The sequence below is a fragment of the Calypte anna genome, chromosome 14 (genome assembly GCF_003957555.1).
Source record: "Calypte anna isolate BGI_N300 chromosome 14, bCalAnn1_v1.p, whole genome shotgun sequence".
In the NCBI taxonomy this organism is placed as follows: domain Eukaryota; kingdom Metazoa; phylum Chordata; class Aves; order Apodiformes; family Trochilidae; genus Calypte; species Calypte anna.
In genome coordinates this window covers 4,888,107-4,912,332 of record NC_044260.1, presented here as the reverse complement: position 1 = coordinate 4,912,332, position 24,226 = coordinate 4,888,107, and the positions used below count along the sequence as shown (strand labels likewise).

Sequence of the window (24,226 nt, the reverse complement as noted above, 5' to 3'; positions counted from 1 at the left end):
CTCCTGACATGAACTTGAACTCTCGTGAGCATTTCAGGCAAAAAAATCTGCTGAGTACAATTAATTTTCAGCAAGTCCATGTTGCAAAGTGCCATCACCTGTGGCTGCAGGCTTTGCCACATGTGACCTGTTCAGCATCCAGGTCAGCCCAACTCAGCGTGCTGGTCAGCAAAAGCTCAAACTGCACCAGAAATAACACATCACATATGTAACTTCTTACACACATTTTGTTGTGGGTTTTTTTGGTTTGTTTTTAAACATTTTTACAAGCACATATAACACACACAGATAAGAGTCCTGGAATGTAATAAAGGATCTGTAAACACTTCCAGTCTACCTGCTGTAGTAATAATTCTTTAATTCCCGCATTTGGATAAAGTGCTTCATACATAAGGCTATTTGAGCAAAGCAAAGATACAAGATATTCCAGACAGCCAAAATTCACACCCTCTGAACAAGACTGTTTCTTGCCTCTCCTTCAACAGTTCTGAATAATTTATACCACTCAAAAATGGCCTTCTTCATATGCTCAGTAAGCCACAGCTCAGTCTTAGAGGAAATGAGTCAACACCTTAGACTCCTCCTCTTCCTTTTGTGCTACACACCGAGTTACAGAATTTTTGACACCTCTGTTTCTGACATAGTAAGAGTTTCTGGCTGTTCTAATAGGACAGCTTGAAGCAAGTAGAGGAGAGAAAATAAGCACAGGGATAGGTAGCTCCTAACAGGATGCAAGGCCTTACTCTGGCTGGAAAGGGAGTGATGGGCAGTCGATACCTGTCAAGTTGCCTTGATTTATTTCCTGGTGGAAACTGTAAATTGCACTGTGAGAGATCAAAGTACTTTCTGCTCCTCCAGGAGTTTAGGCTGGAAGAGAATAAGCATGGCTCAGGCCTGCACTTCTGTTTGCTATCCCCTATTCTGCAGTCCAGTCCTTTTATGAGATGCTTTCACTAGCACTGACTTTTAGCTCGTGTCAAAGAGCAGTGACTTTGTTGCACCTGCTGCAGTTTTGGGGACCCAACATTTGAAGTAAGTCTGTCCCCAGCTGGTGATCTTTGTCTTTTAGGAAATGGCACAAATTGAAGGCTGTGAATGAGCCTGCTACAGATTCCAAGAATTATACCCTTGCATGAACAAAACAGAAAAGTAAAAGTATGGGAATGCAGCAAGGCACCACTGACAACACGTTATAACTTAGGAAGAACAACTTGCAAAGAAATGGAAAGAGAAGGAAAGAAGGATAACAGGTTAAGGCTGTATTGTAAATCTGGTTTGGAAAGCCTTTCAACACAGGATATCAGTCAAAAAGCCTGTATATTTCCACTCCACAGCCTGAAGCAAAAGAGACCTCAGGAGTGACCAAAACACATAGCCCTTTTGATAAAATATTTTTCAGGCAAAGTTTCAGGTTCTCAGCCATTTTCTATCTTGGTACCTTCACAACAGATTTTGAGAGAGACACTGGCAGAAAGAATGGGGGCCTTTTCTGAGCACATGAAAGTCCCCATGAGCTCAAGCTATAGACAGAAAGCTTCCATTCAAGAAGGCACATTAACTTTTTGGTGCTGCCTCTTACAGGAGCAGGGAGCACATGTTCTCCAATTAGTCTTCTGGTTTGCTTTGTTTTTCATGATCTACCCAGCTACCAGCAATGGAACCAGCTTCATGAAGTCTTATTCTCACCCTCAAGTTTAGCTGGGTTGTTTGCTACAGAAGGCAATAGCACAGAGGTAACTAGAATGGTTTTCCCTACACTGATCAGGGGGTGATTGATTCCCTGCTGCATTCCTCTAGAAGAAGGAAGCTGTAACATAATGCTGCTCTGCAAGTCTGATAGATCCCTAAACTAAACAGGACAAATACAGTAAGGAAATCCCTCACATACTGAGGTAAAAATAATAGTGCTATTTGCATACTGACCAGTCTCCCAAGAAATAAGGTTTGCAAACTAAGGGTTGTTTGAAATAGTATGTGCACCTGTTCAAGAATGAGACAGAAGTTTGACAGTCCAGTATGAAATAAACTCTGAAAGTGCCCTTAGCTGTATCAGCTTTGAGAATACTAGGCCTCTGCTCCCAAAATACTAGGTGAGCAGAGTTAAATCAAAACAACACCCCCCAAAACCGCCCTTCCCAAAGAGACAAGGGCTGACAACGGAGGAATGGGTGTTTTCTCAAAACAATGTAATTCCAGTTTCTTTATCAGTCATGTGGTCTGTGTTTATCATTGTCACAGTCTCTGCATTTGGACTGTAGAATTCTTGCTTTGAAGGAAAGCAGTAAAGAGGAGTTAGTCTAAAGCCCAAATGTGGTTTTGATGTTTGGTTGTTTGCTTTTTTTGTTTGTTTTTAAATCAAGTGCAAAATTGTAACTTTTTTCTAAATACAAGAAGTTCAAAGTTCCGTTCAGGCTCATCCTTTGCAATTACTACAGAGCACAGCCCAGTCACCTACCCAGCAAGACAAGTTACATAGATGATCCATCATATAGATACCAGATCTTGCCCCAAAACACACAATATTTTCTCTAATTAATTGTTTACCACATCAGGCAAACAAGGCTAAAAGAGGCAGCATGTATCCTAAGTAAATGACAGGCCATAACCAGCCAGAACCTACTAGGGGCTAGGGGTGAAGAGCATTTCAAAATATGGCAACACACTTTCCACACTTTAACCACAAACTATCGTCCTAATTAAGACAAGGTCAAACAGGAAAACCTTCTGTGCCATTTTTGAGATAGTATCTTCTTCGTTGTTTTACAGGAGAAACATTTCCCTCCCCAAACCAGTTTACTCTGGCTTGTGAACAGAATCTCTTCTGCATCACTTTGGAAACCTTCAGGAGAGAGATCTAAAGCTGTCACAGCCATGTGTGCTTCATTTGTCTCATTGAACATGGCCAATGCACAGGAGCCCCAGAAAAGAGTTAACATTTGAACTTCTATAAAAAGCTCTTAATTCATTCTGACCAAACTTGTTAAAAAGACTCCTCACACAACCCTGAAAGCCTAAGACCCAAGAAATCCACCCACACTAAGTGCACTTCACCACATTTTGAGTGGTGCATGGAATGGTTATGCCAGTCTCATGAAAGTGGGCAAATAACTTATCTTGCTCCCATCTGAAGAAATTAACCCATAATTTCCACCTGGATTAGGAAGAGTTGTGTTGCATTGAATTTTCTAAATTGAAAAAAGAAGAAAGTTTTTGTAATTGGAGGATTTAAATATATTCCCTGCTAATGGGGAAGTTCCCCAGTGAGACAATACTGTAACGGTCTGTTTGACAGCAAGCACTCATCCTTCTTCATGTGCTTCCTTTTTACCCACTCAAAGAAAACGCTAGAAGCCAAGTCTCAAATTCCCCTTTGGCAGCTACTTTGGCCCCAGAGAAGTTAGGTTCAGGGGGTCATCTTCACTTTAAGTTTTGCTGCATACGTTTGCAGTTTCTTTAGTTATCAGTTTCTCTGGAGGATATGCACAGTTTCCCCTAAGGCAGCATGACGTGCACCTTCTCATCCCCCTACCCTCTGCCTCACGAGGGAAAGCCACTGGAGATACAAAGTGAGACCTAGAGAATGTTTAGTCCCTTTATCACAATCACAAATCATTCTGAAAACCCCATTACTAAGGACAGTGCTATTTTTAGAGAGACAATGAACTGTCACTTAATTGTTTTCTCTCCTTCACAAACACACTCCAGTGCTACCCAGAGCTAGAAAAAGGAATGACAGTAACATCCTGAACAAACACTGATTTTTTTTTTGCTAATCAACTTTATCAGCATTTTGTCCCAGCCTGCTGGTGTAAGAGGATACTTCATCTGGTATTAGACCAAGGAACACACCAGCCTTCAGGTCAGCAGCTCTCCAGTTGTCCTAAACATCTACTCAGATGGATGTCAGAACCTCCAGAAGAAAAATAAACAAGCTACCTTGTAGCTCTTCTGCTCATTCTGGTTTACAATTAAGGAGTGTTTTATTCAATTATTTTCTCATTTGTGCCAGGCAAACTCCTTTGAGTTCCTGGATTCAGTCATCCTTGAACCCAAACTGAAAAATACAAGCAAGTTCCTCGGCTGCCCTGCAACCATGAACTGAAACACACTGACAATCCATCCTGCCCAGCCTCACTGGGATAGTCACCCCTCCCCAGCTGGCTGAGTGAATCCAACCACTTCATTCATGTATTTTGCACTAAGGTCTGGCAGTAAGAAATCAAATCCAGACACCCGTCAATGGGATGGGGAATGGCTTCCAGCTTTCCTGATGCCTCTAACACAAGCTTAGAAGGCAATCCATCTGCAAGCAAGTGCTGCAGACAACCTGTTCATCTCAGCACTTAGGGATGTACAGAGATCTGACAGCATATGTGCAGGTAAACATTGCCAGAGGACTGCTAGTATAAGATGCAGAGGCATCAGCAACAACACTGCAGCACTCACTGCACCAGGTCACACCCTGACCCCATCAAGAGTGTCTGCAGGATAATGAACACCAGCTCTGCCCCAGAGCATTTAAAAATTAAGACTGTCTTTGTATCTGGATGTTCTGCCCCACATCCAGTCTGTCGAAATCAGAGAACAGCTCAAAGCAAAAAAAAAAAAAATGTTGGAGGATTGATTCTAACATCTGGAGGTAGAAGTCCCACCCCTTCCTTGATCACACTCCTTGCTCCATGCTCAATGCTCAGAGCATTAATTGGAGAAGAAGTTTCCCTCTGGAGGTGACAATGGTGGAGTTGGCATATTGCTGGATCCTATGAAGAGGCAGCTCAACTTCGGCTTCAATTCATTCCAAACTTTACTCATCTATGAGTGGAAAAGGAGAGAAAAGAGACAACAAAGTAGGTAATTATTTCACCACACTGTATTTTAGCAGCAGTTTCAGAGTACTCAAAGGCACCACAGAAATTTGCTGAAGTATTTGGGGGAAGTCCAGCAGACCTAGAGGTAAAACCAAAATATGTTTGAATTCTCATTTGTCTTTGGGGAAAAAAACACCACCCAGAAGAACTCACCTCTTTGTGACCCTGGATCTGGGAGTTGACAAAGGCCCCCAAAATGTGAGATGTGAGAGGCAGATAGATGTGGATAAGCTGTGTCTCCTGATGCAGGCAATACAGAGAGAAGTAATTCCGCAGCTCCATGGTTAGGATAGCATTTTCTTGCTGAAAGGAGAGGAACTCAGTGAAATACATTGCCAGGAAGAAGGTGCCAAGGAGGTTCACTTGCAGCAGGAAAAAACAGCATTCCTCACCATACTAGCAATTCAAACACAACCAAGAAAGGCAGTTCCTGCACCCCTTTGATATGACAGCAACTGCACTTTCCATCATGCAGAGTGTTGCTTTCCACAGCTCCATAAGTGACACGTTGCCAAAGAGCCAGTAATGGGTGTTGTGGAAAACAAACAAGTTTTCTGTGTAGCACAGCAGGCAGCTGAAAGTACCCAAAGTAGAGGTTACCCCATCAGCCTTATGGCTTTCTGCCAACGTGACTGAGCTGCATAGCAGCATCATTACAGGAGTCCAGTACCACCCTTTGATCTCCCAGTCCTACCTCGACAATCCGAGACTCCAATTGCTCCACTGATTCTGGTTCTTTGTTCTGCACAGTGGCACTCATCATCTGCTTTTTCATCATGCTGTACTTATGCAATGCTCGCTGGTGCTTGTGCAATACCCCCTTCTCATGCCTTTCACACAGGTCCTGTACAGGAAAAGGGAAAAACAGGTGGAAGCTAAGAGGCAGCAAGCACACAAGCCAAGTACACCAGGAACACAAACACACGGTCACGCTTTATGTCATTTCTACGCTGCAGATTTCTGTTTGCTTTCAAGAGGGTCAAAAAATGTTGGCAGCCAAGAATTCAAGAAACAAGACTGCTTGGACTTAAACCATTGAGCTTAAGAGGCAATCTGAAGCATCACCTCTGCCAATACTTTGGATCTTACAAGGCCTCTTATCTTTTTTGTCCTTCTCAGTATTAAGCACTGGCAATTAACTGTGTTAGGAGCTTGCCATGTCCTTCTATTTCAGCCCAGGTCTGAGAATGTCAGGAGGGGCTGACACAAAGAGTTTCAGTAGGTGCTTCTGAGAAAAAAAAATTGTCTTTGACCAAAAAATCAGTATTAAACAATTCTTTCATTTGCAACTGAACTAATTTCTGGGACAACCCAGTGGCCATGTAATTCACTGCTTTGACTCAAAAGCAGACAAATCAGTAAAAAAAGTTAGCAGAGCCATATAGTTCAAGCAGTCATATTTTTAAATTACTTGCAGGGTTTGCCATTTGACAAATCCTCATCACAAGATGAGCAGATCAGTAAGGCCACAGAGCCAGCTAAGGCCAACAGCCACTCCCCTCTCCCTGCCAGACGTCCAGTTTGCCTCTGAACTGGCCTCCCAGACAGTTTTCCATCCAGTTGGCGTTACACCCTCTGGAGAGCACAGGCTTGCTCTAAACAACTTTCTCACTGGCAGAAGAACAGCAGAGCTCACTTTATAGGACTGGAGTAAATCCAGGAAAAGGTTCAGCTTCTCCACCACATCATTCTCTTCCTGTTTACCCTAGAAAACAAGGAAAAAAGTACATTTTATGTAAGCCTGGCAAGAATCAACACCACAGCTCTTCACATCCTTACACCATGCAGGCCCTCCACTGTATTCTCCAGGACACATCAACACTTACACAACTGCAGCAAAAACCTTTCAGATGGCACTGGAGTGTTTAGTCTTCAGTATGCAGAACAAAGACCTAACTGGAGCAGGAACAGCTTTTCCAAATGACTGATCATTAGAACAAGAGGAGTTAGTTTCCCAGTACTGTGTGTCAATCCTTTCAGATCTCTCTGCCTGGAATTTCTTGCTTTTGCAGATTCCTCCCATCTTTCATCTTCCCTTCTCACAAAGATAAATCCAAATCCATTAAGGCCATAAATACCTGCATGTTCCCTATAACAGTTCATGCATCAGAAGGCAGAGATGAGACACCGAGTTAAAGGTCACTAACTTTTTTTTTTTTTAATTAAATACTGTCTTTTCTTCCTGCATCAGTAATGCTCTCTGGAGCATAAACTCTGGAGAAAAAAAGACCTGATCCATAAGAGCATGCTGAGTATTTTAACATGATGAGTTGAAGTGAAGACAAAATTATTACTTTTCCCTCCCTGACTGTCATGTTCTCACATCATTCTAACAGTCATTATCACTCTGCACACTTACACTTCTGTTTGAGTGACTCTGAATGACTGTTTAAGGACATGAACGTTGAAAACTGATTCAGAGATAAGTTTTGGATTATTCGTAGCAGATTAATAAAACAGAACACAGGACTTTTGGACAGTTTGGTAGATCTTAACTTGTGCAATAACAGTTTGAAATTGAAAATTAAAGCAAGCTTTTCCCTCCTTTCCTTTATATTCTACCCATTATATTCTACCCTACTTAAGCACAGTCCAGGTTTTACATTCAAGCTTGAACAAGCAGGCTGATGGCTGAGGATGTGACTTTGGACTGCAATCTCCCTCTTAACTCTTTAAGTGCCTACATCCCCAAAGCTCATGGTTCAAGGTGAAACTTACTGTAGTGACACACCTCCTTCAGTTTACCAGAAGGAAATAAATAAAATAAAAAGAAAAGTAAAAGAACTCACCTGCTGCACAGCCTTGTCTGCCAAAAGTGCAAATTCAACAGACAAACCCTTCAAGGCTTGTTTCAGAGTCCCCCATGTGCTATTATTCAAAGCAGCCCAGGAAGGAAGCGGTGTAGTGTCTGAGCCCAAAGCACTAGGAGGAAATAAGCAGCATTCAGATGGAAGAGAAAAATCACACTAAGTAGATACACTTACTTGCAAAGAGCAGTTCAGAGTTTCAAGTCTTTCTAAACAGCTCACAGTCCTGAGCCACTACTGCACAATTACAAATGCAGAGCTGTGTATACACTGGGGGAAGAGACACTAGAACAAGTACCTAAATGTCAAAGTATTTCTATTTACTTTTGTCTTCCTCTGTGGAATGCAAACTTAGTGGAAAGCATTTTCTCTTGTTACAGTAGGCAAAAACGTTATTGTGACCTACAGCATATGCTGAAATACCCATTCTTACCAGACCCTTTGTAGGTAAACCTTAAAACATTTGTGATTTCTGAAACAACAGCAGAACCTACCTTAGCTCCTTGCCAAATATGAGAAGATCTGAGGCATTATCAATGGCTCGAGAAGCTATCCTCTCTGCACGGTCCCGAAGCTTATAAAAGCTGTTATAAATATTCCTGATGAGCTCCCTGCTGGCAGCAAACTGGGCCTGGATGTCAGCTGGAAGGAAGTCCTGAAGAAGTGCAAGAGAGATTAATAGTGGACAAATCAGAGGCACAGTCACAGAGGTTAATTGTGGGCACAGTAGGGCACACAGTAGGAACAGAGAGGTTTCCCTCTTGTGCTTGCTCTCTCACACCATGCTGTAACAACCCTGAAGAGATGAGCTTCATAATTTAGGTGTCCCAGTCAGCTGGCATACATTTATCTCTACTTTTAAAAGGCAGAAAGAAGTTAAGATACCAGATTACTGACAAAATCTGCCACTCTGCCATGCACTCCATGCAGTTAAAATGGAGTTCATCATGTTACTGTTAGTAACTGCCAGCCTGGTGAGGTCCAGCATGTACTAAAAGTTCAGCTCTTTTTGACCTGGATATCACTGGTAAAACACCTGAATTAAGCTAAAAGTTGCAAAACCTTCTTCTAGCATTGCAAGAACCTGAACGACAACTTGCTTTAAAACTGCTCAATGAACACAGTGGATTTAACATTTAAAATTTAATATTTAGAACTTCCTGTAGCACTAATTACTGGTATGAACAGATTTATGGAGAACTTATAACTTCTCTGTAGCAATCCAAATTACTCTCCCACAAAAAGAAAATTACAATAGACAGAATGAGGGTATGATCACATGAGGAAGAAATCAATCTAGATATTCGCTTTTAATTGTGCAGTATGTGCATGTTTGTTACGTGAGTACAAGTAATTACTGCAAAATGCATTCTGAGCAAGATTAATTGTTTAATAGCTATACTCACGAACCAGCATTTAGCTAGAAATATCAAGCCCTCAAGAGTCAAATATTTATTTGATCTTTTCAATAAAATTACAAGTTTAAATGTCCTTCAGACTTCGGAAACAACTCACTTCTACCTGATCCACCTGGAGGAGGGAGGCATTTAAACCAGATTAATATATTGCAAGAAATTCACATACCTTAGCCTGTGTAGCTAATCTGCAGGTCATAAATTCATCTCCTACACCCTGGACCAGCTCTCTTAGCTTATTCTGTACATCCTGGAAAAGATACAGAATCAAATGAGTATGAAAGGACTAAGAAATGCATAGGCAGCTCACCATGGTCTCAGATATATCACGACAGTAAGATACAGCATAGCTGATACAGCTTTATCCAGGTTAGGTTAAATTTAAGAAGCTAAGAAACAGCTGTAATTTTCAAAATACTACACTTCTAGCACTGAGTGAAATTACCTTCCACTTTCCAGCTGCAGAAATATCCACTGAGAAAAAACTGCCCTTATCACTGGGAGCAACAATGTGTCGGTCAAAAGCAATTCTGAACTCTTGTGCCCAGTGAAGCAGTTACAGGAAGATATGCAGACTGAAGACAATTGCTAACAAGTACTCACTGAGCCACTGAAGGACAGGAAGAGTTTCAAGAGCACATCTTCTGAGAAAGGGGGATGCCGAGCCACCAGGTTGATAAAACGCTTCAGTGCTCTCCTCCTCGATTCTATGAATTCTCTATCAGCTAGAGGAAGAAACATTAAATTTTAATTAATGCACCACATATTTCAGGTGCTCAGAAAAAGAAGCATTCAGTTCAATAATTTCTTTGTGCTTGCAACCTTTGCTACAGCACTGCACCAGAATCAAAGAAGGATTACGTGTTGTCTGTGTGCTCCCCGAGACAGATTTTTTTGAACTGACCACCAGAAAAAATATTCCCTCAAGTGCTTCTTTGCATCTAATTGAATCCCAGAGTGTACATATATATATATATGTGTGTGTGTGTGTGTATTTATTTTTGTGGGCTGGGTCAGGTAAGCAGGATAAACAATTAAGTATAAGGCTTGAAGCCTCCACTTACAAATTCTGGGCATGCAGAAAGTTTTCTTCCTCTGAATCAATTCCATAGCTAATCCCCAGAGAGGACCTCATTCTGTTTGAGACTCCTGGGAAATGTACAAAACATGGCCTCTTGTCCCTGCAAAGATCACTCTGCCACTTTTAAAGTGATCATCACACAAATCATTAGATTTTTTTGCTCTCTATTCTGAAGCATTATCTTCAGTGTGCTGCATCCTCAACTGTCCCTCCTCCAAACTTTAAAGCATTTTGGGGCTAGTGAGAGAAAAAAGGGATGGATTTTGGGTTTAGTTGCTTGTTCAAGATCAATGCCCATCTTTTTCACGAGGTATCAGGAAGTACTTTGAAAGACCTGCACAGCAACCTGCAGCAACCTACATGATCTGCTTCACTTTGCTCCCAAACAAGCAGAGCAGATCCATCCTCCTTTACCTGACAGCCAGATCAAAGTAAACCATCATGAAAATAAGCATAGAATCCTAGAATAGCTATGGTTGGAAGGGACCTTAAAGATCATCTAGTTCCAACCCCCTGCATGGGCAGGGACTGTAACTTAGTAGAGGAGAATACAGAGTATAAGAAGCACACAGCTTTGCCCATCCTGCTCTGGGAGTAAGGAAGTTGCAAGAGTCACACATTTACACTAATCCATCAAATCCTGTGTCCTGCAATTCCATTTATCAGTCCATTAACCTACACAAGAACTCCACATTCAATTTCCTTTTTCCTGTTTGTAGTTTCTATTAAGACCACCTAAACAGCTTTTCTATATGCAGGGTCACTGGACTGAAGGCAATCATCACTCTCTGCCTTAACAAAGTTTTGGTCTGCACCCCTACCACAGTTTGGGAACTAATCCTATCACTTTTTCTTAAATATACAGTATTTGTGGGAAAAAATGCACCAGTGAATGCACAGAAATATCAACACTTTGGCAACACAAGGAAATAACAGTGACTGATACATGATATCTACCAGTAGCTTCTTTGAAGCATCCTCTCTCCACTAAGATTAACCAGAGGTCATTTTGCTTACAGGTGTTGCATGAAGTGGAAATTCTGGCTGAGAACACTCCATCAGGCCTAATGCAACAGACAGGTTTTCACAACCTCAAAAGAAAGGTCTTTATAATTTCCATTTCCATTCCATCATGAGAATATATGACCACTGAAGCTTTTCAGCACTGCTGCTTTACTTTGTTCCAGTTCACAACACACCTTGCTCTACTCATTGTTTACCAATTTCTCTTTACTGCAGCAATAGACTCCTTGACTGAAATCTATTATTTATTGAAACACATTAAGCCGAGCAGCATAGGCAGGGGAGAGGACACTGAAAACCTTGTTCTTTCACAGAAAAAGTAGAAAACAAGACAGGAATCTATACAGTTATGCATCATCTGAAATAACAGAAGTTTAAAACCAGTGCCAATATTTCAGATTGGTGAAAAATATACCTGAAGGAGCTTTGATATGCTTTCAGTCTTGGGACACTTCATTGGTATCTATTCTAACAGCTAAAACATACTTGAATGAACTGATACAGTAATTCCAGCCTCAGTTTTTAGTTTCTGGTTATCCTAAGCAGGTCAGCAAGCTCCTTTTCAGAACAGGAACAAAAAAGGGCAATGACTACTTTAAGGCAGTTGGAGTTGGTTTATTTGCTAGGAAGAGACTTTTTTTTTTTTTTTTACATCAACTGATAAAGCCTAATGACCATTGCCTGCATCATAAAACTTCTGTGCAAGGTAATACTGTAACAGGCAGTGCTGAAGCTGCCATCACTGTTTGGAGTCCTCTCTAGGTGTGTGTGAGCTCAGGAACCTACACTAATCCTGCAGGATCAATTTCTGCTCTAAAAGGAGAAGCAATTTTGCAGCTCCTCTTCAGTTCTTAGCCTTTTAATATAGATACTTTATTTTTATATTCTTTACTCCCAATATTGAAAAATAATGGGATTTTCGCAGGTTTTTTTCTATTCTGAATACTTCACAAAACAAAGCACTAAAATACATATTACAGTTGTTGAAGAATATGGTGGCAATCCTACACTTGTAACACTACGGCACTGATGGTCACAACCCATGTTCCTAAAAACCAATACCTGCAACTCTGATATGCTTTTGTATGGAATTACACCTCAAATCTTACCAGTAAAGTTATCAGATACTGAACTCCCATGGAAAGACTCCCCACATTTTACATTAATATCTCACTTACTGGGAATTTCCAGGATTACAATAATACCTCCAAATCGTGTGTTATAACCTGAAAGTTGTTTCTCAGGCAAACAAAGACATTCAACCATTTAAACATTTCAATAGCATCACTTTGATCACACTTGCTCTGCAACCCCCTTTGGTCAGAAGAAAGACCCAGGTTTACCTCCCAGCATTCTCTTTGGTGGAAGTGCTGGCACCATACGATATGGAAACTTCTGAAGTAACATCTCATGGAACACCACAAAGTCATTATAGCGTCTGTAGACTGAGCATTTGAATCTCTGCAAGTAATGAAGGGAGGAGGAGAAATCAATACACAGGCTGGACAATCAGCAGCATTGCCATCTCCCCCCCCCCCCTCCATCAGCTGCACTAATAACAAAAGAAAGAAATCAGACCCAGAAACTACAAGAAACAACCTATTTTCTTTAGAGGCCTTGTGGTAGGAAGGAAGGAGAAGACTCCAAAAATCAACCTTTTGATTATGATAGACATGGCATTACAGTCCTCTTGAGAGTAAGATTTTCTGTTAAAAATGTTAAGTCAGATTTCATTCACGTATCAGACAAAAGAAACAAGAAAATGGAGAGGAAGAGGTACCCCAATAAGTTACAAATATCCCTGAATCTGCTGTGTTTCCATACCATTACTCCCTCCAACTCTCTGGTCTTCCAAATTACACACAGTATTTAGAAATACTGCTGACACTCTTGAAGTGCTCTAAAGAGCTCTTCTCTTCAAGTCCTGCAAGTCCCTGAGCTCTAGCTCTTATGAACTTTCTCTAAACAATTTTCAAATCCAAAGGTGGCAACACAGTCTTAGATTATGTAAGGTAATTATTAGACCAAGTGACTGATATTTTAAGTGAACCCCACAAGAGAAACTGACTTCTCACTGATGTTAGATTTATAAGCAAGGATTGAAAGTTCCTTTAAAACCTCAGTCCTTCTCCTAGATCAATAAGATCTTAGATCAATATGTAGAAGAGGCCAAAGAAACTTTTTTTCCATTCCAAATGGAGTTAGGAAGCAGCTAGAATAAGTCACCTTAGGAGAAAGATATTTTTAAAACATAATACATGAATAAAAACCTCACAACCTCCCCCCACTATTACTACAGGTTCAACAACTGCAGCAGCTCATAAGAAACTTTGCACAGCACTATACCCATTCTGTGTTTGCATTGCAGGTCATCCCCTATTTATTGGGGCACCTTGCATTTTCAAAACCAAAGCAGAGAAGCACAATGTAACCAGAGCACACTGGACACAGTCCTTAGGGCCTCCCTCTGTCTGCTCTGAAATCTGACAAATCATTTGTGTTGCAGATCTTAGCTGAAGCTCAAGGCCAAGCTATGCTTCCTTTTTGAGGAACTATCACATTGTATAGCTCCAACCATAGGAGAGATGGCAGCAACTGAAAGGAGCTGGCAATAGATTCCTAAATTCAAATCCCAGAGAGAGACCAGAACAAGCTCACTAAATTCTGCATCCTGAAATCACAGGCAAAAATAACCACAGAAGCATTCACTGTCTGACCTTTCCCCTCACAACAGCCTTTGACAAACTTACAGAAATAACACCTAAAGCTCCATGACAGACAAGTGACCCAAATCTGCCACTGAATATGTGCAACAGTGACTGCAGCAGTTTGAACACTACTTCATTGCTGATGTTTTGGTGGCCTGAGAGACCTAATTTCTTCATGGTCAGAGGACAGATTTCCTTGTTCTAAAAACAAACAGAAGGTACTGGAGAGCTATTTCACTGGCTGCTCTATAAATAGGAAAGGATACATCTTCAATCTTCCCTTACACCAAGAGCTCAACCTACAGGTCAGGACTGGAGCAAGTCAGCTGGAAGTGGCCTAAACTTTGCAGAAGGCTTTGCATGACCTTTGCTGTTTATGAAGGATTTCAGCTTAGCATTGCCAACATGATTTCTTCACTAGCTCAAACCAGTTTAAAATGCCCACTCGCCTACACCAACCCATTATGAAAACATTCCCTTTTCCATGTTACACATCAGCTTTTGTACAGAGCTCAGGCTTCCAGCAAGTAAACCAGGAGACCACCCATCAGACCTGAGTTAGAAGATGCTCCTTCCATACTGCAGCCCAGGTCAGGAAAGCAGTGCTACCACATTTCAAGTTAAGCCCATACAACTGGCCTGCTCAAAGCCAACATCACTCAGTACCTCTTTCAACTTGGATAAAACCTGGCCAGCAGCAAGCACACAGACATTCTGCAGGTGATACATTATCACTAAGACCAATGGTTGTTCACATTACCTTGCTGGAAACCTCATATTCCACATGTTTCAGAAAAAGGCCCTTCTTCTCAGGTATAAGCTCCACCTGCACACTATCCTTGCTCAATAGCTCTTGGAGGGTGTGGGAAAGCAGCAGTGGATTTCCCTGGGGTGCCTGCATTAGAAACTGTTCCGGTTCCCTTGGTTCACTTACGGGAGGCTTTGCCAAATCTAAAAGACAAAAAGGGAAAAAAACAGTCCAGTAGACCTGATAAGATAAAGAAGTAGCCTTAAAATATTCTGTGTTCTTGCTCAGTGCTCCCACAAGTGGTGCAACACAACCAGAACTACAGTCAAGCCACTCCCCAGGGAGCCTGGGCTATTTCACCCACGTTCAAGACATTGCTACCTCCTTCTTCCCGACACCCAGGAGCACCACCAATTAAAGCCAGTCAGAAAGACATCTCTACTGAGCAAAAGAAGAATCACAGGCCAAATTTGTTCAGTGAATCAGCTAGGAGGCCTGCATTTCCTGTCTGTCCAGCTCCCACCACAGCAGGATCTGCCAAAAGGAACAAAACCCTTGCTCAGCACTTTTGGATCCTGCCTAGAACAACTCATGGAAGGAAAGAAAATGTGTTATTTTACTGCACTGCAGAAATTTAATACATTAATTTTACATGTCATTACAAAGGAAGAAGACACTTTGTTTGATGTATTTTTATTAAACTCTCTGAGAGTATGCTAGAGTGGGCATGAATTACAATAACTTACTGTGTCAATATGCTCAGGTTCAAAAGCAGGGGAAAAAGATTCCTGACAATGGCTTCCAACCCAACAACTCCTCAATTACAGCAAACTCTGGAAAAAAATCCTACAAATATGCCTGTTCCACGGTTTGTAGCTAAGACCAAACATCTTTTTACACTTAGTTTAACCATGGCTGGACAGTTTTGATCAGAGAGATTCTAAATGATTCTCAGCCAGCTGCAAAAGTGAAAAAAGATGGTTCTTGAGAATATGGCCCTGGGGGAGAAACTACATCAAAGAAAGATGACAATTCAGAATGAATGCTCCCTCACTTAATGACTGATTGCAGCCCATTATCTCAATTTGACTACATAAACACACATATCACAGGACTGTAAACTAAGCTCATGTTGCTGTTGAAAGAAATGGGGCTTTTTCTACCCCTTTCACACAAAAGACACGAGGTGAGGAATGCTGATATAATCCTGGAATCTATTCAATCCATACCTGAGTTCTATTTTCCAGTCTGGAAAAGATGGGTTACTTCCTCTCTGCATGTGGCTACTGAAGAAGAAAACAGCAAGCAAGCTCTTTTACCAAGTAAATAGAATGCTCTGATGAAAAGGTACCTAGAAAAGCTAGGCAGTAGAACTCACCCCTTCCTGCCATTCTACAGAAATTACACCCTGTCTTCAACAAATCTAAAATTTTGAGAACACCAAAAAAACCACCAGTGAAGCAAGAACCACTTATTTGACCTTTGATGCAAAGTTCAAAATAGTCAATAACTGTGTAAGAAATTAACTCAAAAGAAGATAAGAATTTGTATCCTTAACTTGGAAGCCCTAACCTCCTGATAAGGATTTCCCACCAGTTCCTTCCTGTGCTCTAGGCCCTGATAAACGGGAAAACCAAGTAACCTCTGATTCCTCAGATAGACAGCTTCAGAACAGCATCTTCATTCTCTGCTCTATAAAAGGGCTTCAGGAAACCAAACCAAATCCAGGACAAATGACCTTATCCCACATGTCTCATCAGGCTTTCGTGTCCTGCTCGTGTGACTCAGAGAAGCAAGTCTTAACACCTCTGGTTTAATAGAATAATATATTACTTACTAACCCCACCCACATAGCAGCTTGTAAAAAGCTGTTGTTACCTGACAGAAATCTGTGGTAAGATAATGCAAACTAATTCAGTGTTGACATGGGATTCTGCTGGATAAAGTGATACTATATCTGTATATCCACTTTACAGATCCACGCTGAAGTGAGAAGGAAAAAAAGAAAGAAAATTCACAATACAGAAAGCGAGGCAAAAGATTTTCTAGTGTAGAAAAATCTTTGCCCAGCTGACCTTTCACAAGGAGAGCAAAGCAGAATAAAACCATGCTATCAAGTGTCAAAATACACACAACAAGAAGCTATGGAAAGCCCAAACCAGCCCTAGTCTGCAGAGTGGGTTCTCTGGGTGCACACCCATGTCATTTTTGGGTTTAATTGCTCAAGACAGATCAGTGAAATGCAACATGACAGAGGAAATTTTGCTGTTCCTCCAGTGCACACACACACACACACACACACACACACCTCCATGGAATTTCACAGTCCTGCGTGGTGCCAAACCACTGGCTCACATTTCAGAGACACTCATAGCAAGCTGGCCTCCCAAAGAGAGGCCAGCCAAAATGCAACCCACCTACTTCCCTGAGAGCAGTGCCAACCTGTACTGATGCAACACTCCTCCTGCTTACTGAATCGTATTCCCTGCTTTCCATCTTCCTGCTGGCCAACCAACAAAGCAGGGCTTTCATGGCACAAATTGTTCCCTAAACGGACCCAACGCTGTCTGCTAAACGACTGAAACTCCCAGTGGCAAAAGACAGGTATCAGGAGAAAAGATTCATAGGGTGAACCCTATAGTGAACCCATCAGTATTTCATCTGATGGTCCTGGAACCTGCAGCATGACCAACCAAACTGATGCTGAGGACTCAGACCACCCCATGAGACAACTACAGAGCAAAGTCCCACGGAGAGATCCAGCCAAGACTCAGCATTCCTTTGACAACTGTGTCATATTGCCCTTTCCATTTTTAACACACTGCCAGCTCTCATCAAGTTATTCACTAAATTTGCTTTCTCAAATTCACTTTTGGAAATACCTTATTTTCATTAGCAGTTCACACACTTGGCTCTCCCTGAAATACTCTGTAGCTTCTTTGCATCTCAACCTTGTCTGAATGTGTTAGATCATACAAATCAGACAACCATTGAAGCAAGGTTTAATAATTACCACTTAACTAATAATCTCAGCGTGTTTCATATCAACAAGACAGCAGCTCAGGGTGAATCTACACTCTCAAACCCTGGTCTGAGAACATAAGAAGACACTGAAGATGAAAACACTTTTATCACTGCATTAACACTCACCCTGCAGAGCAGTATATACTGGAGCTATTCTGCAGCCCACTTCTCATCCTACTTACTAAAGAGTCAATTCAGGAATAGCCTCCAGAGCCCTAGCCAGGAATGGTGGATAATAGTGGGAACTCATTGGTATGAGCTCCTGTGTTCAACCAGTAGAAGGATTTACATGCATTGTAACTAAACACTTAACGCTTCCCATCACGCACTCCCTGCTCCAGAACAGCTCATTTTAAAACCATTCCCTTTGGTTTCAGTAGATTATTACCTAGTAAAGTTTATATAGAGAGAGCATTAAGTGATTACAGAAACGAGGTAAGGATTCCTCCTCTGGAACACAGGGAAGCAGACAAGATAAAAATCAGCTTTTTTGTGCAAGCTGTCCCTTCACTACAGCAGTTTCTTGATCTGTTGTCAATAAAATGCCAGGAAGTGGCCTGGTAATAACTGAAAACAATTTGATATAAAACTTCACAAGAATACACTTAAGCATACAAATGCAAACAAGCAGACAATAAGATAACATAAAATAAAAGTTTAAAGAAGCACTCAAAACATAGCTCAATTATTTGTTTGGTTGTAAGGGAAAAAAAAATTAAAACATTGCATAACACTTTTTTTTTTTTTTTTTTGGTAACAAGTCAGGCAGCCTTTGGACCAAAAGGAATTGAGAAACTTACACAGAGAACAACTGAAATAGAAAGCTCTGCTACTTTATACCACATATTTCACACTTAGGTTAGCAACTGCCCTTCATTACTCCCATTTACACAACTCCACAGCAGTCTGACCTCCATGGAGTCACCACCTTCCCCAATCAAATGTTCTAAACCTCTGCATTGATGAAACCCGAAGTAAAATTTCAAGTGTCTGATCAGTTGCACACAGGTTTTACATCTGAGCAAGCACATATAGAAAAGAGCAACACAAGGACTGGAGGCACAGGTAGTAAATTACAATACAATTCCCTATTTCAGTTCTGCCAACCAAATTTGAGGGGTTTCTCTCTGTTTCACAGATAGCTGTTACTAACAACTCTTTATTTCACCAGGGTGCTAACCAGCTACATTTACTAGACACATTTAAATAGAAGGTGTCATAGAATTGTTCCATACAGCAGCAGCTAATTTACTAACAGGAGAAAGGAGCCTGAGAGGAGGCAAAGCCTTTAGGAAAAAGCAGCTGCAATTTCTTCTCCACCATCAGAAGCCACAGCCCTGTGAAGCCCAGGTGATCCAATTCCCTGGAACTGCAGGTGTACAAGAACTGGCTATTTCTGTACACAGATACCTCAGATTTCTCCCCAGCAAAAAAGAGGGCTCCACTACAAACTCCTGGGCCAGGAACACTGAAGTACCTCTGTAAATATTCATCAGCATTCCCCTTTCCCTTCTGTCTTCTTATGAAGAGCCTCAGGAATTATGGAAATGCCTTTCTCCCTTATTGTGTCCAACACATTCCTCCATAATTCCAGAATTCAGCATCCACATCAGCCTCTCAGAAAGCTGGTGCAGATTTCTACTACATCTCCAAACAGATTGCCCTCTTTGCCATTTTTTTTTCAGTTGGTTGTTTTGGTTTTTTTTTAGTCCTTACATAATTTGAAATCCCCTAAAACCAAGAAAAACAGAAGTTCCACAAAAAAAAGCCACACAAAACTTTCTTCCTATTTAGGGTTTTCACATTTTTGAGACAACCGTATGCACTTTGTTTGGGTTTGATTTGTTTTTTAAGGAATTTTAAACCATGCAATTCCTATTTAGAAAGGAGCACTGCAAAGGAGTCTGTTCTACCCAGCAGAGCTGATACACTGACCCATATTCAACACGGAGGAGAGGTCTGTATTTCCTAATAGGTTCAAAAAAAGTAATCATATTTAGCTTCACCCTAATTAAGAGATGGTGCAATAGTCTCTTTCCTCCTCCCTCCCAACAACTGGCTTGAAAATACAAGGTATCCAATGCCAAAAGAACACATGATAAAATAATACACATACTATCACAAAATTAGATGTTGGAAAACAGGCTCTAACATTTTGTTTTACTTCTTAAAAAAAAAAGCAAACAACAAACTCAGCTTTCTCAGTGCAGATGTCAAATATGCATCCTGTGCTGGCTGGTCTGGTTTTGGTTTGGGTTTTCTTGTTTGTTTTCTTTTCTTTTCTTTGTTTTTGAGGTGTTGAGGGCAGTTATGGTTTGGGTTTTTTTCTGGTGGTTGTTTGTTTGGGTTTTTTTCCAACAAAGTTTCAGATTGTTATTCAGCACTTGGTGCATTTCAAGATGAAGCAAAGCGGTAAATGGCACAACTCAAAAACGGTCAGGTGAGGTTATTTAAGCTTTATTTCATAAGAATAAAAAAGCACTAGTATTTCTGCATTCCCCTGCAGCTACAGGCATCTATCTGCTTACAAAAATATTGCAAGAACACACTGCAGAAGGAAAAAAATAAAGAGTCCAAATCCAAGTTACCTCCTCCCAATATCAAAGAGTAAATCTGTGTGACAGGAAGAGAGAAGCAACTTCAAGCTTCATGCTCTGTTCTTTTAACTATGCTGTTAGATCATCACAAGATTAATTAAGCAATTTCCTAAGTCTGGGAATACAAGGAACACATTCCAGTTGCAAGTCAGCCACAAAGCCTAAATCCCAAGCTGTAACAAACAATAAAGGGAGACTGAGCTACAAACATTGAAGAAATAACAGGATTAGGGGAGAAAAAGCCATAGAGGAATGTTCCCAAAGACTATGGAGACAGAAAGTCAAATCCTCACTAGGATTGCTAGATCCCAGCTCACAATGGAAGGTTGCTCAACTATCACACCCAGCTCTAACAAAAGAGCTGAAGTGTAAAAATTCAGGCCCTAAAAGGTAACCCAACAAGCAGCACCAGATACAACTGTTCTACAGGAAACTTTTACAAGGGTATTTTAGCTTAATTATAGAATTGCCAAGTTTTTGCAATCATCTTTTCTTATACAGGTTGAGAAAACACCATCAGAAGTTTTTATCTTTTTGCTTCTCCTCTTCCTTGTGCATTTCTCACCCTCTTAATCACTCTGGGGAAAAACTCTCTTAGTATTCAAACATTTAAAAATGGCATTCTCCACACACTACATCCTCCCAACAGCTTTTCTCTATATTTAGAGGAAGCTCATTGGCATCTCAAATTCTGTTAACAAGCAATCATCAAAGCTTCCCTCCTTCCATACCTGTTCCACACATCTGTAATTGATCCATTTTTTTCCACCAACCTGTATCACTCCACAAAACCTTGAAGATTGTGGGGGAAATCAGAGTGGTCACGTGCAAATTCTACTCTCTACAACTGGTACAGGCCTCCCTACCAAACCCTCCTCCAGGCTGCACACAAAGTTAAAGATTTACCACCAGAAGAAAAGCAGAAATCATTGTCCCTCCCTCCCCAGCCAGCACACCTGGATTAGCTCACTGCAAAATAGCCTCAGGTGGCATCAAGGAGGGGGAAAAAAAGTCAACACAAGCAACTTTGCAAAACTGACTTCAGTGTCTTGGATATTAACCTTTTTCTTTTATCTTTTGATTGTTCTAAAGTACTTTTAATCCTTCAGAATAAAAAAGACAGCAGTTGCTTATACTGTCACAGGTGGGCATCAGCAGCCCCTGTCATTATTACTCGGGAGATTTAGATCCTCCTAGAATAGCCATCAGTTTCCAAAAAAGTTACATACTGGCATGAAACTTCCAGAATCACTGAAACTGCAGAATGATGCTAGAAATAAAAGCACTCCTGCTTTCACAGCATTTCTTTTTTTTTGTAAGACCATTAGATACCTACTTTCAGTCTTCAAAGTATAAGCTTAGTCAAGGAAAGACAGCTTTTCTCAACAAGGCTGAGCACATCAGGTACAGAAGCACCATCACCAGTGCAGAGGTTAATCAGGCCAAGAACATTCAAAAACAACTGTTTTATCTCTAGAAAGCTCCTGAAGCAGATGGTAAATCTGTAATAGACATACCTGAACAAGCTCGCTCTTTGATACAGTAGGACATTTTTTTTTCCACAAAGGCTGCTGTTCAATATCCCAATATCTTACATCAGTCCTGGACAGAAATATTCCAAAATAATTTATTTATAAGCATTGTCTGCATCAGGAGCATCACAGGCTTATCAAATGCACACTCACACTGGGTCCTGAATATAATCCAACCAAACCATTTTTTCCTGTGTGAAGCTTACCCACTTGTAAACTCTACCATTTTCTCTTAGCAAACAGAGAAAAAAAAATACTATGCACAGAGCAGTATTGCCAGTATGAAACTTTAGCCACTTTAGGAGAACTCGAGCAAACTGTACTATCCTGTTTCCCTCAGTTTAACTTTTAGGAGCCTAGAGTGTTACTTTCTAAATCCACGCAGGACCTTCCTCCGTTTCTCATTTCACAAGTGCTGGCAGCATTTCTCTGCAAGTTTCTCGGTCCCAGATTCAGCAGCACGCTCCTAAAACTTCAGCATTTGAAGCTGCTGCTTCTTTACCCTGAATCTGCTCTTGGCTTGGGTCAGTCGGGAGCAGACGTGGCCTCTGCCCGGGACAGTGACATCGCCCACTGAACCGCTCCAGAAATCGTTCCCCCGGGTTCGTTTTAAGGAAGAGGGACAGAAGGAGAAGGGGGGGCGGAGTGTCAGGGAGACGAAATAAAGCCGTTTCAGCACTCACCAAAACGCCGCATGACCCTCTAGAGGAAAGGTTCTGGTTCGTACCCGTTCCCCCTGGGCCGCTCCCGGTCACACCTCCCCGCCGGGGCAGCCAAACCCCCCGACCCGCGGCGCCCACCAAGGCTCTGCCCGTATTTATTATCACCAAGGGGCAGAGGCCACCCTAGCAAGGGGAGGGCACTCCCCACCATCATCATCGAACCGGCACCACCGGAGGCCCGGCCGTGGCCTGGCGGCGGGGCACCTCCCTCCCCCCCGTTCTCCCCGTGCGGACCGGGTCTGAGAAGGGGAAGGCGGCGCCGCCTCTTTACCCTCAGGTTATGGCGGGGAGAGCGGTCCCCATCTCTCCCGAGGAGCCCCTCTCAGCTTCCCCGCACCGCCCGCAGGAGGGAACGGAGACAGCGAGCCCAGGGCTCTGCCTCAATGCCCGCTGCCCGCTCCCGCCCCGCGGGCACCCGCCGTCCCGTACCTGTGCCGGTACCCGCCGTGCCTGCGGGCGCCTCGCCGTCCATCGCGGCTGCAGTCATGTGAGGCCGGGGCCCGCCGGCCGCCCTCCCCTTCCTCCGCAACGCCCGCCTGTGGGCGCGGGCGGAGCGGGCGGGGAGAGGCCGCCTCCCGGGGGGCCGAGGCGTGGGGAGGGAAGGAGGGAAGGGGTTTGCTCGATGGGGGTTTTGGGAGAGGACTCGTCGCTGGCCGACACGGGGTGGCCCTCGCCCGGTCCAGCGGTGCCGCCACCACCAACACCACGCACCCCCCGTTTCGGGTGTCCTCGTGTGTCCCGAAGCCGCTGTCCCACCAAAGGTGTGGTGGTGCTCAGGTGCCCAGCAGCAGCACCCCAAGATTCTGCGGTGCAGAAGGATAGCACTTCACCATCATGTCCCCGAAGACAACACCTGAACACAAACACTTCCAACACAAACTTCAGGTCTAGGGGCTCAAGGGTGCCGGGTACCTCTCAGCTCCCTCCTCAGAAGGGCTCAGACGGCACTAACCCATCCCTGCTCTTGACTGGACTGCTCAAAGCACTTCTAAACCACTTCGAGATTAGCAATAAATCTTTCTGACACCTTAAAATATAGAAGTGATCGGCTCATGGGCTTAACACAGGTTTTATTCTGAAATATTTTTTTTCCCCCCTGTAAACTGTAAAGGATGGTTTGCTGGAAATGTGAACTTAAGACAGATTTCATTGTGAGCTACATAAAGTAGATTTTTTTTTTTAATGCATTTGGATTTATATTAAGTATTACTGAAGATAAGCTGAAGTAGATTGATTCATTTTTCTGAAGGAAAAGCCATTGCAGCATGTTATGCTATATACTAGAAAGAAGGCAAATACTGTAGAAAATAAATAACCTGCTCAGGAAAGCACAGAAGTGCAGAAGTACAAGCCTTTGGAATTCAAATACACTTTCTAACACTGCACAAATATAAGAATTTCAGGTATGAATGCCTCTCATTTTATTAAAAGTTTTTTCCCCCCACTTCCTGTACTTTATTAGTCAGGAATAACGTGGTTGACACTGGTGAAAAATGAGGCATGTGTTTTGATTTTCCTGAAAACACCATCCAACGAGCAAGACACAAAAAGATGTGCAGATTCTGGACCTCCAGAAGTTTTGGATGCATTCACTAATTAATGCTCCCTGTATTTATTAATCACGGGAAGATATTTATCTCCCCTATATTTATAGAGAACTAAACCAGGAAATTATAAAATCAGAATTATTTCAGGTGCAAG

The 24,226-nt window shown here is 42.1% G+C and overlaps 1 protein-coding gene across 2 annotated transcripts; it reads right to left on the bottom strand.

The window, feature by feature from the left end:
- Window positions 1–337: 337 nt before the first annotated feature.
- SNX8 (sorting nexin 8) lies at window positions 338–23,062 on the bottom strand. 2 transcript variants are annotated; one of them, XM_030459524.1, is made up of 12 exons: window positions 22,955–23,062; window positions 21,789–21,873; window positions 14,663–14,853; window positions 12,538–12,655; window positions 9,694–9,815; window positions 9,260–9,340; window positions 8,170–8,330; window positions 7,658–7,790; window positions 6,505–6,573; window positions 5,563–5,712; window positions 5,022–5,171; window positions 338–4,812 (listed from the first exon to the last, which is right to left on the bottom strand). In XM_030459524.1, exons 2-12 carry the CDS (start codon window positions 21,820–21,822, stop codon window positions 4,699–4,701), a joined length of 1,323 nt encoding a protein of 440 aa, XP_030315384.1. In that variant the 5' UTR covers window positions 21,823–21,873; window positions 22,955–23,062; the 3' UTR covers window positions 338–4,698. The 2 variants fall into 2 exon arrangements, with proteins under 2 accessions (XP_030315384.1, XP_030315383.1); XM_030459523.1 differs by lacking the exon at window positions 21,789–21,873 and having other exon boundaries at window positions 22,955–23,030.
- Window positions 23,063–24,226: the final 1,164 nt, after the last annotated feature.